The sequence below is a fragment of the Primulina eburnea genome, chromosome 13 (assembly GCF_022965805.1).
Source record: "Primulina eburnea isolate SZY01 chromosome 13, ASM2296580v1, whole genome shotgun sequence".
In the NCBI taxonomy this organism is placed as follows: Eukaryota; Viridiplantae; Streptophyta; class Magnoliopsida; order Lamiales; family Gesneriaceae; genus Primulina; species Primulina eburnea.
Window position 1 is genome coordinate 29,442,657 of NC_133113.1, and position 17,888 is coordinate 29,460,544.

At 37.3% G+C, this 17,888-nt stretch overlaps 4 protein-coding genes across 6 annotated transcripts; 2 read left to right on the forward strand and 2 right to left on the reverse strand.

Moving 5' to 3' along the window:
* Positions 1-99: 99 nt before the first annotated feature.
* LOC140809391 (bifunctional bis(5'-adenosyl)-triphosphatase/adenylylsulfatase FHIT-like) lies at positions 100-2,924 on the reverse strand. 3 transcript variants are annotated; one of them, XM_073166994.1, is made up of 5 exons: positions 2,652-2,924; positions 2,447-2,557; positions 1,400-1,546; positions 588-686; positions 100-502 (listed from the first exon to the last, which is right to left on the reverse strand). In XM_073166994.1, exons 1-5 carry the CDS (start codon positions 2,829-2,831, stop codon positions 398-400), a joined length of 642 nt encoding a protein of 213 aa, XP_073023095.1. In that variant the 5' UTR covers positions 2,832-2,924; the 3' UTR covers positions 100-397. The 3 variants fall into 3 exon arrangements, with proteins under 3 accessions (XP_073023095.1, XP_073023093.1, XP_073023094.1); XM_073166992.1 differs by having other exon boundaries at positions 100-514; positions 2,652-2,920; XM_073166993.1 differs by having other exon boundaries at positions 100-514; positions 2,658-2,917.
* Positions 2,925-4,126: 1,202 nt separating this feature from the next.
* Positions 4,127-8,014, forward strand: LOC140810600 (large ribosomal subunit protein bL17c-like). The gene is made up of 2 exons (XM_073168443.1): positions 4,127-4,422; positions 7,479-8,014. Exons 1-2 carry the CDS (start codon positions 4,224-4,226, stop codon positions 7,886-7,888), a joined length of 609 nt encoding a protein of 202 aa, XP_073024544.1. The 5' UTR covers positions 4,127-4,223; the 3' UTR covers positions 7,889-8,014.
* A 6,140-nt stretch (positions 8,015-14,154) lies between these two features.
* On the forward strand, positions 14,155-15,468 carry LOC140809429 (protein YCF54, chloroplastic). The gene is made up of 2 exons (XM_073167050.1): positions 14,155-14,478; positions 15,099-15,468. The coding sequence occupies exons 1-2, from the start codon at positions 14,291-14,293 to the stop codon at positions 15,283-15,285; spliced, it is 375 nt and encodes a 124-aa protein (XP_073023151.1). The 5' UTR covers positions 14,155-14,290; the 3' UTR covers positions 15,286-15,468.
* Positions 15,469-16,037: 569 nt separating this feature from the next.
* LOC140809164 (NAD(P)H-quinone oxidoreductase subunit N, chloroplastic) lies at positions 16,038-17,407 on the reverse strand. The gene is made up of 4 exons (XM_073166658.1): positions 16,931-17,407; positions 16,725-16,841; positions 16,562-16,647; positions 16,038-16,392 (listed from the first exon to the last, which is right to left on the reverse strand). The coding sequence occupies exons 1-4, from the start codon at positions 17,321-17,323 to the stop codon at positions 16,332-16,334; spliced, it is 657 nt and encodes a 218-aa protein (XP_073022759.1). The 5' UTR covers positions 17,324-17,407; the 3' UTR covers positions 16,038-16,331.
* Positions 17,408-17,888: the final 481 nt, after the last annotated feature.

Genomic DNA, 17,888 nt, shown 5'->3' on the forward strand with positions numbered 1-17,888 from the left:
TCACAACACATATGTCGTCCATCATGGATTGGGAGTTGGGACTATTAACGACTCCCTGGTTCTACTCCTAGGAATGAATTGGGACTATTTCACAAAACATATATGAACTATTATAATGTGTAGGCTATGTCTCTATGAGTATACATCAATAGCACGTCAAGAAATGCAAAAGAAACCAATTAACAGTGTGTCACACTCTTATCAAAAAATTCCATTAGTAGAAGGAATCTAACAATCCACACATAAACATCAAAATAATTTCTGATATAGACATAGTTTCAAAAGTGTGACCCTTATCTGGCTATAAAACCAAAAAAATCCACCTTCAAACTCGCAAAATATTCGATCATAAAATACTCAAATTCTTGGAATTTCCATAAACTCACACTAAAGATTCTCAAAGAAAAAGCTTTCTGTATTCGTCTGCCTCTTCAGTCATTTCTGCTATGCTTCTGTCTTTCCTCTCTTTGTCAAGATCAAGCTTCTGCTTCAGTTCTTTCTCCTTCAAATCAATCTGTGCAATGATTAGCAGCAAGAAACAAAATCCAGTTATAACTAATAAAATATAAGCAATTGTTGTGTCTCACAGCATCGTAGATCTCGTCGTTTTTTTCAAAATCGCCACTTTTGCGGGGAAGTACATGAATATGAACATGTGGAACAGTCTGTCCAGCCTGAGGTCCATCCTAAGGTGTCGATAAAAGTTGAGAGAGTAATAGTCAAAGAGCAGAGACAGCCACTAGAAGAAGGAATCTTTCATAAATTTCAGGTTCACCACAAGTCGTAATGAAATCACAACATATGTCTAAAATAGCCCTAAAATATTGTCGATTTCACCCAAAAATATATCAACGTATCAACGTCAAATCTCATAATGCACATAGATGTGGCTTTCTTTCTTCTTGGAATTGATTCTTGTGTGCATGTGAGTGTTTCTCCCCCCATTTGTCATGAAGGTTGGGGGAGATGTTGAGGTTCAATGAAATTTCAGATAAGATATCACCTTGCTGAACAAGGGAAAAGGGGAACAATGTTGAGATAATTTAGTTCTTGTAAATAAAATTGCAGGAGTGGCAATAAGACGTGGTTGTGTTCGCTTTACATGCCCTCAAAATGTCAACAGGGTCATCTCAGATCTCGCAACCAAAGATGAATCAAACAACATATAGTTCCTATGATATCAGTAACCTTTTGCAGATCCGGTCATGTAGGTGCCACGATAACTCATGAATTACCATGAATTGGATTATTTCACTACATAATGTCAGAGTTTGAAGGAATATGACTAGATGGTTTATCAGAAAATTACCCAATTCAGCTAATACGTAACAGATGAAGAAACATGAAGACTTGAAAAAGAACAAATGACTGCCCTCAATAAAATAATTTGTGATCTTACTTGGATTGCAAATGTAAGTGAAGATGCATTGTGGTAGGACTCAAGTTGGCACCCCACCTTCTGTGCTGTGAGCCATATATCACTGGTCTCATCAGCACTAAGTTCAAGAAAGCGTTTGACTTCACGCCTCGGGCAGACAAGCACGTGTATGTTATGTTAAGTCAACCAAAATAAGGAAACACAACCCTGAAGTGGTTATATTGTATAACATCATCTAATTATATTTTAAAGGGCTACATGGTTCGATATATGCAGAGTTCAAGAACTCTAGAGGGAGCTGAGAGAAAATTAGATGGTGAATCTAAACATGACTGTGCTCTGATGTGGAGGCATATTTGATAAACCACAAACTTTCTAAGCTAGCAGCAACCCCTTGAACTAAGTTTGTTTCAAGAACTAATCACGACTTGCTGTTCGTTCAAGAAAACAAAATGGCGAAGTAACAAAACAGCACTTCGCCGTCTCATCAGACCAATTTATTCTACATGTTTCTACCCTCTAAATATGTGTACGGCAGTACAAACTCAATTCTACCACTAAAAATTATTCAAATATGGAAAGTGGGGAGGATATGACCTGCAATGCCAAGAAACAGAAAACGGAAATCATCAATCCCACATGGAATAAAATATTCAATGCAAATGTCAATGGTGCTACAGTCCAGACTCCAGACCATATAACAATTTTTGTTTTTCATTTTTTCACCAGCGACGCATATGAATTTAGCTCATGATGATTCTAAACAGAAAACGTTTAAGAATATGATAGAATTCAAGCTCTTTGCCCCCGACTCGAAGGGAATTATTCTTCTTTTCATAAATATAAGAGCAGAGGCATGATGCCAAAGTAGCAGCTACACCAATAGCAAATAAAACGAGAGATACTACAAAATAGATCGCGACTACTCGCAGGAATCATGAATTTCTAAATGCGATCTGGTAGACTAAAACTGCACTTAAAATACGATTTTTCTTTTCTACTTCGACAGGCTACTAAAGAATAATCATATAATCTGAGCATCACAAATATAAAAGGTGAATCTTGCATACCAGGAACGAGAGGGCGGAGATTGACCAAAGCATATGACAGTTGAGTTGAGTAGAACACTTCCCGTGGGTCGATTTTGTATGTGCCAAACATGTAACTCTCAGAATCCATCTGGGCATCAAAATTTTCGTGAGTAAGATCAACAAGACAACAATCACACGCAATCGTAAGGATTACTTAGAGAAAATAGAAGTCAAAGTTTAACATTTGCCTCAGTAGGCGGTTGCTCGAAAGAAGAGGAAGCTCTGGCGAAATTAGAGGGAACCCTGGTGAGAGTCGCAGCTGTAGAATGAACGAGAAACCTCGGGGGTGTGGGGGGCTGTTGTAAATGTAGAAATGGTGCGATAAATTTAAGGGAAGAGAACAAAGGCAACGGCTTTAACATCAGCGATGGTGGCCCAACGGCGACGCCTCTGCTGCAGTTTCTTCTGAACTGTGTGAGGTAAAGTCGTGTCAAGAAAAGAAACCAATTGTAAAGTCGTGGAATTAAATTCTTGTAATTCCGTATTCACACAAAATATTCCAAATTTCTTAAAATTTCACTGTATATAATAAATCGATAATTTTTTTTAATAATTGTCAAAATTTTTATTATTTATGTAGTATCATTTTTCTAAATGTATTAGAAAAAATTATAAAATATTTATATCGACTTCCAATGCACTTTTACAGTAATTCAAGTTAATATATTCATAGAACGACGACGGATATAAACTAGTTGTTAGGAGCTTATTGTGTGGTCGGATGGGATTAAAGCGTGAAATAAAATTTTATTTTTAATAAGTTTTTGACAATTTAATTGTTTCAATTACTAATCAAAATATTTAATTCCTTTTGATTTGATAGGTTATCTTCATTTTCGTTATTTTTTTAAAAAAAAATACATATTCTACTAAAATTTATATGAATTAAAAATTTCATTAAGTATACAAAATGCCCGAATTTAAAAAAAAAATCCAAAATTATAGTTTTATTTAAAAAATATAATATAAGATAAATTTCATAAAAATGTATTGGATTGAAAATAATTCACTTTTTAGTAGAAAAACAATTTACTTGATTTGACTTATTTCTATAAATAATCAAAAAAATTGAGTTTGAGAAAAAAATTGGGGATCCTAACAATATTATTTTGAGTCGTATATTAAATATGATATTGTAGAAAACTAATTAGTTTATATGTACATAGATAAATATTATGAGATACATTTTTTTTAAAAAAAATCTAATAACAATCATACATGATACGATTTGAACTATTTTTTCAATAATTTTACTAAAATAAATTCTACTAATAATTTTATATTTGGAGTATGTCTCGTGTGAGACGGTCTCACGAATCTTTATCTGTGAGACAGGTGAACCATACCGATATTCACAATAAAATTAATTTTTAGCATAAAAAATAATACTTTTTCATGGATGATCAAAATAAGATATCCGTCTCACGAAATACGATCCGTTAGACCGTCTCACACAAATTTTTACCTTATATTTAAAATAACTTTGATCATCTAATTAATTATTTAAGATGGTAAGTTTTTTATTTAAAATCAAACAATATAAAATTGGAAAATTATTAATTTAACAATCTTAATAATATAATAATTACTAACAATCCCACAATACTGGGGTATGTAAAAGAATAATAATGAAGTATAAGGACCGCAAGGAAATTATCCATTCACTGACGGAGCAAGTGCTCAGTTTGCATATCTCAACGAAACGAAGCTCGCGAAGCGCTAGCGGGGAAGAAGAAACAAAGAAATACCCAAAAATGGCGTCTTGTACCTGGAACCTCTGTTCACTTCGGGCTGCAATCCCTTCTTTTCACGACTCTTCTCCGGGTCCTTCCGTCTGCTTTCCAAACGGGTCCACCCGATCTCGCCTCAGGCTATCCAAGCCCAGACCCGCCCCGAGACCTCTCAGCGCTTTTGTGGGTCTCGCCCCTTTGCACCCCCTTCTCTCTTCCCAAGGTACCGCATTTACATTCTTTCGTATTTTTTATGCTTGTGTGTTTTGCGAGTTAATGTCATCAGGCCGTCGAGAATATCTCTGGATTGTTATTCGTACCTGGATAGAAGATTATGTGGGTTTTATGCCTTTTCTTGGTTGTCTCTGCTGCTACCTTTTACTTTGTGATTTTTAACTGAACTAGAGATATTTTGAATCTCTTTGTTCTTTCTCATTGAAATTGTTTGTCCAGTAGTTGTAATTCTTGATATTCAGTCGTGGTAAGACATGGGATTGGATGAAAAAATTTGCCAATGATTGTCGTTTTTAGTTTCATGCATATGTTGGATCTCGGTTTTCTACGCGCCCCAAATGCAGCGGAAGTTTAAATTTTTATTTTATTTTGACAATCAAAATATATTTGATTTGGACGCTCGTATGATTTTCATAATCGAACATACATAGGATGTTTAGTAATTATACCTTTGGTGAATAAATCACTGGACATCAACCAATCCGGTATAACAGATCTGGCTTGATGAATCCCTGCGAACTTTCTTCAATGAACTCCTTTCTTTCCTTCTAATTAGGTCCACGACTGAATCGTTTGATCCTCTTCCAAATCGCACTAGAAAATTTGGAAGAAGTTTTGCGTAGGAGAGAAATTAATTGAGAGAGAAATCAAAATTCTTTTTCTTGAAAAAGATGGCCAAAAATTTGGAGAAAATTGTAAAGTGATTTACGTGAATCACTTTGGAATGAGTGGAGGTTAGGTTTTCAAAATTGTGAATTAATTAAATTAAACTCTAAGCCTAATACACATATATATAAGCTTAGGGTCCATTAATTAAATTAAATACTTAATGAGCTTAATCAAGTAATTATTCTAGTCCAACTAGTTTAATTAATTAATTAATATTTTAAAGTCTAATTAAGAACTTAATAATATGTATGTTGGTCTTGTACTCCTACAAGCTCATTATACATATACCCATTACATTTAATTTAATCCCCTTATAAATTCAACACTTGAATTTAATATTTAAATTATAAATTCAACTCCTTGAATTTATCACCTCCAAAATTTAATATTTAATAAACTCAACTTTTGAGTTTAATAAATTAAATTATCAAATTTTATAAATTCAACTCCTTGAATTTATTCTCTCCAAATTTCATAAATTCAACTTCTTGAATTTATTATCTCATAAATTCAACTCCTTGAATTTATTTTCTCAAAATTTTATTATCATAAATTCAACTCCTTGAATTTACTATATCATAATATAAATTCAACTCCTTGAATTTATTCTCTCTTAACGGGAACAAACAATCCAGTACTTGTGTGACCCTCAATGGTTCAGGGATACAGCTAGCCGTGGGTTCACAACTCTTTGTGATTCAGGACATAATCCTATATTCGGGCTTACCCTAGTTAGCCCCATTCTTTTCATCAACACCTTGATCAAGAATGTCAGAACTCATTTCTGATTGCACCCATCGGATCATGTTAGGAGCGTCTAGTAGCATCGCCCCATGATCCCATAGGTATCACTGATAGTGCCTGCAAGAACCAGTCGATTATGATTAACGTACAGTACGGTCTCTTCATCTCATATATCCCGATCGAATCTGCAACCATTGGTTCATCGAGGGTTGCATATTAATTCGATAACTATGTGATAACTATAATAGTGGCATCGCGTGTACTATTTGGAGAACTCCTTCTCCAACGTACATCTCGTACTCTGGCCAGAGATTCCATGCACTATTATTTCATTAGATCACATAGAATATCCACACCCGTAGGTGAGCGGTGAATCCCCGACTACAATGCACTGGCTCCTATATGTGTCGCAACTGTACCCAACTTGCCACCTGATGACTCTCCTGGAGCCGGTAAACGAGTCAAAGCACAGCCCTAGCATATAGAGCCTCAGTGTTGTCCCGGGTCGTAAGGACTAATGGTGTACAATCATAACCACAGACTTATCCTCTCGATGAATGATAACCACTTGGAAAGTCCGAGGGAGGGTTGTTCGGTATAATCATCGTATGACTACCCATCTGCATGTTTGGACATCTCCATGCCCTTACCAAGAAACGCAGTACACAACATCACATATGCTAGTCTCGAGCTCAAGCGACATTTATCCATGTTTTAGGCGGCTGAATCGACTAGGAACGAATTTAGAATATGCAGTGTTTACAAATGAGTTTCAACATCGAATTACGATTTATTTGTATTAAAGCAAAATCAAGGACTTTATCTATGTTGTTTGTAGGGGTATACAGATAAAGTATAACGAAACCATTAAAAAGTAAATTATATTAAAATAAAGATTGTTTATTACACTTGAGTCAATAAATTCCCTAGCCAAACGTTGGCTTGCAGGGCATCTACTCTAACAACATATTCATACCATCGCAAACGACTAATTGGTAGAGTTGTGCTGATCTATGCTATTGATTCAAGTGTATTGTGCAACTAAGTGGATGAAATCTCTATTGTTCTGGGATTTAGACTTTGGGAATGTCCATGCAATCTGCTTTCAGTGGCAATTCTTTGTTTTGGTAAGTGATGGTTTATATACCGCAATTTGTGCCATTAACTTCCTGTCACTAAGCTGTGAGAGCCTTCTGTTTCAAGTTGTTTGAAGAAGGCTTGGTATTTGAGCTTTTCCTCGTTTCTTCTTGTTCTATATCTACGTCGTAATGGTGAAAGTGGTTCAGGAAATATTTAGCTGAGATTTTAGTTCTTTGGGAATATCGAAGAATAGATACTGTGTTGAGATAGACTTAAATTGCAGCATATTTCGTGAGCTGGCGGCATATTATCCTTCATGTTTCATCATCACTTCTTCGTGCTTGTTTTTTAATATAGATGTCAAATATAAATGATCTTTGTTCATGGTGCCCAAATTCTATAATGTCAATTTATTGTCTAGAATTGTACCTTGAGATAACCTTTCTTATTGACGGTGCCCAAATCCTACAATGACATTTCTTTTTCTATGCGTTCTAATTCATGTGATGTGAGTCCTCTCCTTTTTCATGTAATGTGAGTTGTATTCTGCAGATTCTACAAATTTTGACCATTCTTTCACTGTGGTTGACAATGGTGGGCGAGTTTCCGCCATGAGACATGGGAGGAGGGTGCCAAAACTTAACCGGCCACCTGACCAGCGTCGTGCTCTTTTACGAGGCTTGACAACTCAACTTCTGAAACATGGCCGTATAAAAACAACAAGAGCCAGGGCTAGTGCAGTGAGAAAATACGTTGACAAAATGATCACTCTGGCAAAGGACGGTTCTCTACACAAGAGAAGGCAAGCCCTTGGCTTCATCTACGAAAAACAAATTGTTCATGCTTTGTTTGCGGAGGTTCCAGACAGATACAGTGAAAGACAGGGAGGTTATACGAGGATAATCCGAACTTTACCCAGACGGGGGGACAATGCACCTATGGCCTATATTGAGCTTGTCTGATTGATCCGAGGGAGTTTCTGTTTTGACAATTCTTGAAAATTTTGTAAATGCGAAAGACACACTTAATTGTTCTGTTCTTGGCTTTGCATGTGAAATTTGAATCAATCAAGCGATAGGTTTTTCATTTCTTGAATGTTCTGCTTTTGGATCTGGAGCTTTGTACTGCAGGAGGCCGCAAGATCTTTACTCTTTTTCATCAAAGGTTGAGGTTCGAAGTCCGAGCTATAAACTCGACTCGTGACTTTGAATTTATTCTCATATTTGTTAGCTTTGTATAAAATTTATATAACAATAAAGTTTTATCTTTCATATTAATTTTTTTAATGTATTTATATCATTAAAATGTTTAAAACTCACCGGCTAGTTTATGAAATCAACACCGCAAAAAACTTGGGACAAATAATACTTGGCACTCAATAAAAAAACGCACGGCCTTAATTATATTTAAAAGGAGGAGATCTTGTACATAATGAGGTGCAATCGAGCCGAGTCGTCCGGTATAAATTTTCAACTCTGAGTTCGACTCGAAAATGTATCGAGTTAGTTCGAATAACTCGATTTCGATTGTATTTTTTAAATAAATAATTAATAATATGTATATATGTCGAACTACTCAAGAAAGCTGGACCCATTTGCACGTCTAATCGGGGACGACCTTTTACTCAAAACCAAAAGAAGTCGAGTTAAGAAAAGGATCGAAAAAGTCGAGGGATAAGGGGACTGTGATTACATCAGATAAGGTTGTTGCATTGCTCTGCCTTTTCCCACTTCGAGCTGTAGCATTTCCTTTTCTTTACCGAGAAACGAAGAGAAATAGCAAAAGGGTGTCTTTTACCGTAAGGAGAAAGTGTTGGTGAAGTTCATTCTTCGGTGTTGAAGTCGATCTCGTAGCGGTTGAAGAACTCTGATTATTATGAATATTGGAACAACTTGTCTTCCAGTTACAAGCCCAACACTATTTATATGTATACTAAAAAACATAAAACCTAAGTAAGAAGCGCTAATATACTTTTATGCTAATATACTCAACATCCCCCCCTCAAGGTTGCAACTCAAACAACAATGCAACCTTGAAATGATAAGAAAGAAAACAGAACAGATAACATATCAACATTCAGCGGTGAGGTTGATGAAGATCACAGACACCCATTCTGGTTAACAAATAAGAGTTTTGAGGCCCTCCCAAAGCTTTAGTGAAAATGTCACCTAGTTGTTCGGTAGTGGGAATGTGGGCGGTAACTATCGTACCATCTTTCACTCGTTCACGTACCAAATGGCAATCAATTTCAATGTACTTTGTACGTTCATGATACATGGGATTTGCCGCAATGTGTATAGCAGCAGTATTATCACAAAAAAGAGTAGTCGGAGCTCTCAAATTCAGACCCATATCCTTTAGCAATCCTAAAATCCACACCACCTCACAAGTTGTGGAGGCCATTGCCCGATATTCAGCTTCTGCGGAGGATCTAGAGACAGTGTGTTGCTTCTTAGTCTTCCATGACAGTATAGAATCGCCTAACTTAACACAATAACCTGTGAGGGAGCGACGTGTCATCGGGCATGAAGCCCAATCTGAATCACAATAAGCAACAAGAGAATCGGTGACATTCACAGACAACATGACACCTAAACCAGGCGATCTTTTAAGGTATCTGACTATACGAATGGCTGCATCCATATGCGACTGCTTTGGTGAATGCATGAACTGAGTTAAATGTTGTACCACATAGCATATATCTGGTCTCGTAATGGTCAAGTATAGTAATCGGCCCACAAGCCGTTTATACACACTTGCATCCTTCAACAATACATCCTCAGAACCTGTAAGAACAGACTTATGCATGATTACATCTAGCTCATGACTTGTGAATTTCTTACTCTGTTCCATTGGGGTGTCGAAAGGCCGAGCACCTGCTACACCCGTTTCGGCTATCAACTCCAGCGCATATTTGCGTTGATTTAAGTAAATTCCTTCTTTGGATCTTGCAACTTCAATCCCTAAGAAATATCTCAAGGTTCCAAGATCCTTGATCTGAAGTTTCGAATGTAAAAAATTCTGAAGCACTTGAATTTCCTTCGAACTACTCCCGGTGATAACAATATCATCGATATAGACAATAAGAAGAGTGATACAAGCTGATTCACGTTTGACAAATAGCGAATAATCATGCTGGGATTGACGAAAGCCTGCTTCAACCATGATCTCTGCGAACTTAGTGTTCCACTGGCGAGAGGCTTGACGTAATCCATACAAGGATTTTCTTAACTTGCAGACCTTGGTGGCATTCTGCACCTTATAACCTTCCGGGAGCGTCATATATATACTTTCATCCAAATCTCCTTGCAAGAAAGCATTAGTAACATCCATCTGTAAAAGTGGCCAACGATTGACAGCCGCCACTTTCAGGAGACATCGAATAGTTACAATCTTCGTCGTGGGTGAAAATGTATCATGAAAATCAATCCCCGGCTGTTGTGTATAACCCTTAGCCACAAGCCTTGCTTTAAAACGATCCACTGTCCCATCTGACTTAAATTTAACCTTGTAAACCCACCTACATCCAATAGGCTTGACAGCCAATGGCAAATCAACCACATCCCAAGTATGATTCTTTTCAAGCGCTGCCAATTCCAAGCTCATAGCATCTCGCCATCTAGAATCTGTGATAGCCTCATGGTAGGAATGTGGTTCTGTGACTGAAGACATGGCTGTAAGATAGCTTTGATAGGAGGAAGAAAAGTTCGAATAGGTCAAGTACTTAGAGATGGGGTAAGGACACATGGCTGAATTGGTTTTGGTCAGTTGAGGACAAGAGAAATCCTTCAGCCAGATGGGGGGAACAGAGGTTCTAGAAGACCTTCTTAATGGTGGATCAGAGGCTGTTCCAGGATGAGTGATGGGAGCTAAGGTAGCAGCTTCAGTGTGAACTGATAAAGAGCCCTCTTCTGTAAAGGGAGCAGGGCAAGGAAAGATAGGAACTTGTGATTGTTCAGACAGAAAAGGGAAAATACTCTCATGGAAAATAACATCCCTAGAAACAAACACTCGCTTGGTATGCAAGTCTAGGACCTTATATCCTTTTTGTACAACCGAGTATCCCAAGAAAACACAACGAGTGGCTCTAGGAGAAAATTTATGCCCACCTGGTAAAATAGAAGCATATCACAAACATCCAAAGATTCTTAGGTGATCAAATACAGGGGGCTTATGGAAAAGAATCTCAAAAGGTGTCTTATCGCTCAAAATTGGGGTAGGAGTCCTATTGATGAGATAAACTGCCGTTAGTACACAATCTCCCCAATATCTCAATGGGATAGAAGATTGAAATTTCAAGGATCTAGCTACATTAAGGATATGTCTATGTTTTCTTTCCACCAAACCGTTTTGCTGAGGAGTGTATGGACAAGAGCTTTGATGGATTATCCCAAGAGAATGAAAAAGATCTTTGCAACCAGAATTAAAAAAATCTTTTGCATTGTCTGTCCTAATGGTTTTGACTTTAGTTGAGAATTGAATATCAACCATGGCAAGAAAAAAACGAATCATCCCAAGTGTATCAAGTTTGGAATGCATAAGGAACACCCATGTACCTCTTGAAAAATCATCTACAATGGTCAAGAAGTATTTTTCTCCATTGTATGTGGGAGTGTTAAATGGACCCCATATATCCATATGTACAAGTTCAAACACTTGAGAAGTTTTATTGTTACGTTCGGAAGGTAAGGGCTGTCGAGACTGCTTTGATATAGGACAAACGGAACAATGAGGTAAAGTATCAATAATGGACATAAATGGCAGTAACTTCATTCTAGAAAAAGACATGTGACCCAAACGTTTATGCCAATCACAAATGTTGACAGAAGAGTGAGAAATAAAGGACTTATCTACTGTCAAGGTATTACATCTTGGTTCAAGAGGTAAAAGATCTAGTTTTGGTGTGGACAGGCAACTCGGAGCCAAGTGATAAAGTCCACCCTCCTCTTTACCAATCCCCATTATTTTCCCAGTCTTGAGGTCCTGAAATAAACAGAAGAAAGGGTAAAAGGTGACAAAGCAATGGTGATGCTTGGTAAATTTGGAAATGGACAAGAGATTGAATCTGAAATTGGGAATAAAGAGCACATTGTCAAGTGAGAGATCACTGGTCATAGGCACTGTCCCTATCTTGCTAATTAAGGCTTGACTACCATTTGGCATTCTCACAGATTTAGTGGAATCTGCTATAGACTTCGAATTGTGTAATAAAGAGATATCTCCCACCATATGCTCATTTGCTCCAGTGTCCACTATCCAAGCTTGTGAAGTGTGATGTAAGTGAGAAGTTTTACCTGCCATATTCACAATTGGCTGTGTGGTTGAAGTGACACCGGTACTTCCAAGCAATTTCAAAATTTCTGCATACTGAGCAGCGTTAAAAAGCTGAGCACCATTTGGTGTGCCTGATTGTGGTGTGTCAACATATCCATCTTCCACCATATTTACATCTCTCTGCACCTTTTTGTTGTTATGAAATTCCTTGCCAAACTTCTTAGTGTAAGGCTTTCCTTGCTGAGGTTTATACAACTTGTGCCCTGGTGGATAACCATTGAGGCAAAAACAGTAATCAATTGTATGTCCAGTCCAATGACAATAATCACATTTCAACTCTCTCTTCGGCTCTGTACTCTTGTCCTTATTCTGCATGGAATAGAAGACTGATGCTGGAGCTTCATTCGAAGAGAGCAAACGATGCGATTCTTCTTGTGACAGCATAGAAAAGGCTTGACCAACAGTTGGCAGAGGAGTCATCATAAGAATCTGGCTCCTGACGTGTACATAGCTCTCATTTAATCCCATTAAAAACTGCAACAATCGCTGTTGTTGATCATGCTCAACATATTTCCTTGCCGTAGCACATTCACAAGAAGGCAGGGTAACCAGGGAAGAATATTCATCCCATAAGGTCTTCAATTTGCAGTAATAAGTGGAGATTGGGTTATTGCCTTGTACCAAACGTCCTATATCACGATGAGGCGAAAAAATTCTGGAGCCATTTATTTTGTCAAATTGATCCTTAAGATCTGTCCAGACAAGCGAAGCCTCGGTGGAATACACTATTCCGCCAAAAATCTCTTTCGAAACTGAATTCATAATCCACGATAATACCAAAGCATTACATCGTTCTCATTGTTGCAACATGAGATTACCCACAGCTGGTCGCCTACATGTACCATCGATGAAAGCAACTTTATTCTTCGCACGCAACGCAATCAACATTGCTCTACTCCAAATTCCGTAATTCTCAACTCCAGTTAATTGCTCATTAATCAAATTCAAACCTGGAGTATCCGAAGCATGGATCGTCATCGGATCGTTGAAATTGGTAGAATTTGCCATAATTGCAGGAGCTGAGCTAAAAAACAAAACGAATCTTCAATCGCAACTGAGAAGAATTGAACGCGATCTATGGCAAATCACCAGTCACGCGATATTTAGCTGGATCCGTGGATCAAACTCCTTGCTCTGATACCATGTTGAAGTCGATGTCGTAGCGGTTGAAGAACTCTGATTATTATGAATATTGGAACAACTTGTCTTCAGTTACAAGCCCAACACTATTTATATGTATACTAAAAAACGCAAAACCTAAGTAAGAAGCGCTAATACACTTTTATGCTAATATACTCAACATTCGGCAGCTATGTTCGGTTGTACTACACTGAATCTGGGTTGTTTAGGTGGCGTGATGCTGAACGCTCCCGCCCACAAACCCTGCAAACCTTTCTTAATCCTTCCAACGAAACCGCTGCCATTGTTGAATTCCTCGAAACCCATCGGCAGCTGGAAATCGAGCATTTCAGTGAAAACCGTTGTGGCTGCGGTTGATTTCTCTGATCCCACTGAAACGGATGGCTATTTCTCTGCCTGTTCGATATTTTAACTTCTCTTGTTCTTTATTTGATGCTTGTCGATCAGCAGACGTAGGTTTGGGTTAGTGTTTAGTTAGTGGTAAAGCCGTAGGAAATTCTGTTTAGCTGATTATATTACATCATAAAATATTTAATTTTATTTTAATTGTGAACCTAGGATTTAAAATTTTAGAGTGTAAGCACATTGTGTTATAATATAGTATAATAGTAATATAATATAATAATTGAATACATTTTAGGGAAAAATTGGATTAAAAATGACCACTAATTTGAGTTTTGAAAAATGTTATTGAGAATGTATTTTTGGGAAAAATAATGAAAATGGTATGGTGATATTTGGTTTGGTAACTGAGTTTCTTACATTTTGGAGCGCCTAAGATTATGTGATATGTGTTGACTGAGATTAATGTCGAATTGTTTTTGGGAGAACAGGAAGAACAAGCTGAGAAGAAAAAAACATATCATTTTCTTGTGGCCAATGCCAAATTCATGTTGGATGAGGAAGAGCATTTCAAGGAACTTCTAGCTGAGCGTCTTAGGCTTTATGTGGAGAGGGACAAAGAGCAAGACTTTTGGCTTGTGACAGAACCTAAATTCTTGGATAACTTCCCCAATATTACCAAGAGACTCAAGAGACCTGCTGTTGCTCTTGTTTCAACCAATGGCACATGGATTAAGTGAGAATTATGGTTCACTTACTACAGTGATCAATAAATCTTTTATCATGAAATATCTATGGTCTCAATACATCATTTAGCGTAAATTTTGGCTTGAAAGAACATGAATTGTGAAGTTCATCTAAGATTTAGATTCATCTACAGTTTATTCCCTTTTTGTGTGGCATAGCTTAGATGTTGAATTATTGTGTATTTGGATTAAAACTATTCACTGCTGAAAAATTATGGAAAAAGATAAATGGGCTTTAGTACAACAGAGGCAAGTGGCCTGATCAGCGTGGACGTGTGGATATCTATATATGCTCGGACTGTGCGCTACTAGAGTTGGGCGGAGATAGCCAGTACCTAGAGGTTAGAGGGGCAAAATTTTTAATACAAAACCAAACCAAAATTGGAAGGTATTGAAGAAAATCAAGAGCTGTTTTCTACACCTGGGGCAGTTGTCCGTGCTATACTGAGTGTGGCTTTGCCGCTGGTTTTAACTGAGCCTAATTATGTAAACTCCTGTATCTCTTTGTTCTTTTTAGCATTTTATCTTATTTTGTGTTATTTCGTTGCACAAAACGGGTCTACAAACTTCAATGTGACAATGAGTGGAATGATTTTGTGTTTGAATGTAGGTTCATGAAGTTAAGACTGGACCGCGTGTTGCAAGATAGCTTCGAAGCTGAGAATTTAGAAGAAGCTCTGGCTTCAAATCCTGTAAATCTCGAGTTTGAAAAGCCTGAAAATTGGACAGCTCCTTATCCCAGATATGAATATGGGTGGTGGGAGCCGTTCCTTCCCCCAAAGACTTCATCGGCATAAAGAGCAATATGTTCACCCTTTTTGTCATAGTGTTTACAGTAGATTCCGATTCTTAGTGATGAGATCATTGAGATGGGTTAGTGATTCGTCTTTAGGGATGCAAAAGAAATGCGTCTTAAAACTTTTCCAGATTTGTTTTAGATTACTTCCTCGAGCTCTAACCTCTGTACATTAGTACTCCATCATAATTGTCTCACGTCGGTTGGATAAATAACCTTGGTGTTGTATAAATAAACTTGGACAATCCTCCCCCATTGAGCTAGTTTTTGGGGTTGAGTTATGTCCAAGTTCCAATCTTAACATGGTATCAGAGCCTGGGTTCTACTGTTATGTGTTAGACTGCCTATAATTAGACCACTCGTTCTGTCCATAATGGGTCATTTGTAAACTCCACGCTCCAGATGTTCATTCCTGGGCGTGAGAGGGGTGTGTTAATTGTCCCACGTCGATTGGATAAATAACCTTGGAGTTGTATAAATGAACTTAGACGACCCTCCCCTCTTGTGCTAGCTTTTGGGGTTGAGTTAGGTCCAAGTTCCGATCTTAACACTACTCCATCGTAATGTCTAGCCTTGTGGATCCGGCGATTTGTCCACTTCTTTGTATTATTTCTTGATTTAGTTGTTGAGTTCGTGAACATGTTAATCCAAGTGCAGGATCGCACAGACCACCAATTACAATTACATATTCTGGTATAAAACCTTTTTTTTTCCTCAAGAGCTATAAATGTAAATTCCCTACTTAAAATAACATAAATGAAAAATCAAATTTATTCTATATTTTCACACAGATTTCACTATCATTCACTGGTCTTGAATCTATCGTCAAAGTTGGCTAGCTCCACTCAAGGCAAATACATGATATCAGTTGCGAAGAAATCGACAACTTCTGTGCTTTTACATGTATACAGCTTTAATGTTTTCAGGCTTTCCTAACTTTCGACATATGTGGTTGCTTGCTGACATTCAGCCCATTCACTGCTCTGTCTCAAGCTGTTATGAAACAAATTGAATAGTTGCCTTTCTCTCGAGTAATTTGCCAAATATTTATGGTTCTTGCGCCGACAATCCCGCAATTTCTTTGAGTGGTTTCCACATAAACTTTCTCCTATATCATTGGTATATATATACACTGTCAATGTTACTTAATCAAAATTACTGTTTAAACAGATTTAAAGAAAGAAGCAGGGTGAACTGATGAAATTCAGCACATGAAGTCCAAATAAATTTATCATACACTAATGAATAAAATGAAATAGAATTCAAAGAATATATACCAGTTGCCACATTCTGCAATCACTTTGACTTTGGGTCTTAGTGAGGGAAGTATTGCAAGAAATTGCAGCTCCGCCTTGGATAAAACCTAAAGTGGCAGTGAAAATTATCTAAAAATTACACAAATTATATGTAACTAGTAAGTGAAATGACAATTAGAAGTACCTTGGCTTCAAGGATCCAAACCACTAGCCCTTTGGCATTGGGAGGGAGCAAAGAGAGTCTATAATCAACTTCCGGAGGAAACCACCACCTTGCTATTGGCTGCTTTCCCAAATGAGCCTGTGTAGATAGATATATAGATACAAAAAACAGTAAAAAAAAAACTCTGTAACAATGTATACAAACGCATGCAATATATATATACTTACGGGACAAACTGGATGGAACTTGATGAGGGTGGTCTCGGGATCGCCTAGGCCTCGTGCGGACAGGTCCAAGAAACGATACCCTTTGTAACGCAGACGATTAAGGTACCGCCCCTCGTATCCGCCCTCGTGAGGCGAGTATATGGCCAGCGCCTTGTGCTCCTCCACGTCCTCCAACCATTGTCCTAAGTCAGGCTTCACCAGGTCTCCTCCGATGAAATCTTGCAGACCTATGCCGCACTTTGTTATTGACTTCCTCCTAGGTGACGATGCATTGCTTCCAAATGTTGTGGATTTGCTGATCTTGCGGGATTTCGGGAGATATTGTTTTCCGGTGGTATGGCTTATTGAAAGGAGAAGTGATGATCCTTGAAATGAACAGGCTGCTGCAGCCATTGGAGCGAAAAATGGAATTGGGAATGGTTTTTTATATTATATCATATCTCACTCAATATTATACAGATAAGAGATGGATTCTTGGCTCTGATTAATGCATCAATTTTGGGTGGTTCAAACTTCAAATATATGGAAACGGGTTGTCCGAATACCAAATGGATTCGGGTAAAGGTAAAAAACTTAGTGATATGGTCTCATGGATCGTACTTTGTGAGACGGATCTCTTATTTGGTAATCTATGAAAAAATATTAATTTTTATGCTAAGAATATTATTTTTATTGTGAATATCGATGAGATTGACCATATAAAAATTCGTGAGATCATCTTACAAAAAGCCTACTCTATCACAAATATTTTTATCCGATATAGTTTGATTTGTTCGTATTTGTAATGAAAGATAAATAATAATATACGATCAATATATATGAACAAACATTAATTGTAATCATTGGGAAGTAGTTAAAGCTAGAGTTGCTAACATTATATTAGTATTAATTATATTCATATAGATTACATGGTTTCTCATTTATTGATAAAAGTTGATGTCATATATTAGATTAAATA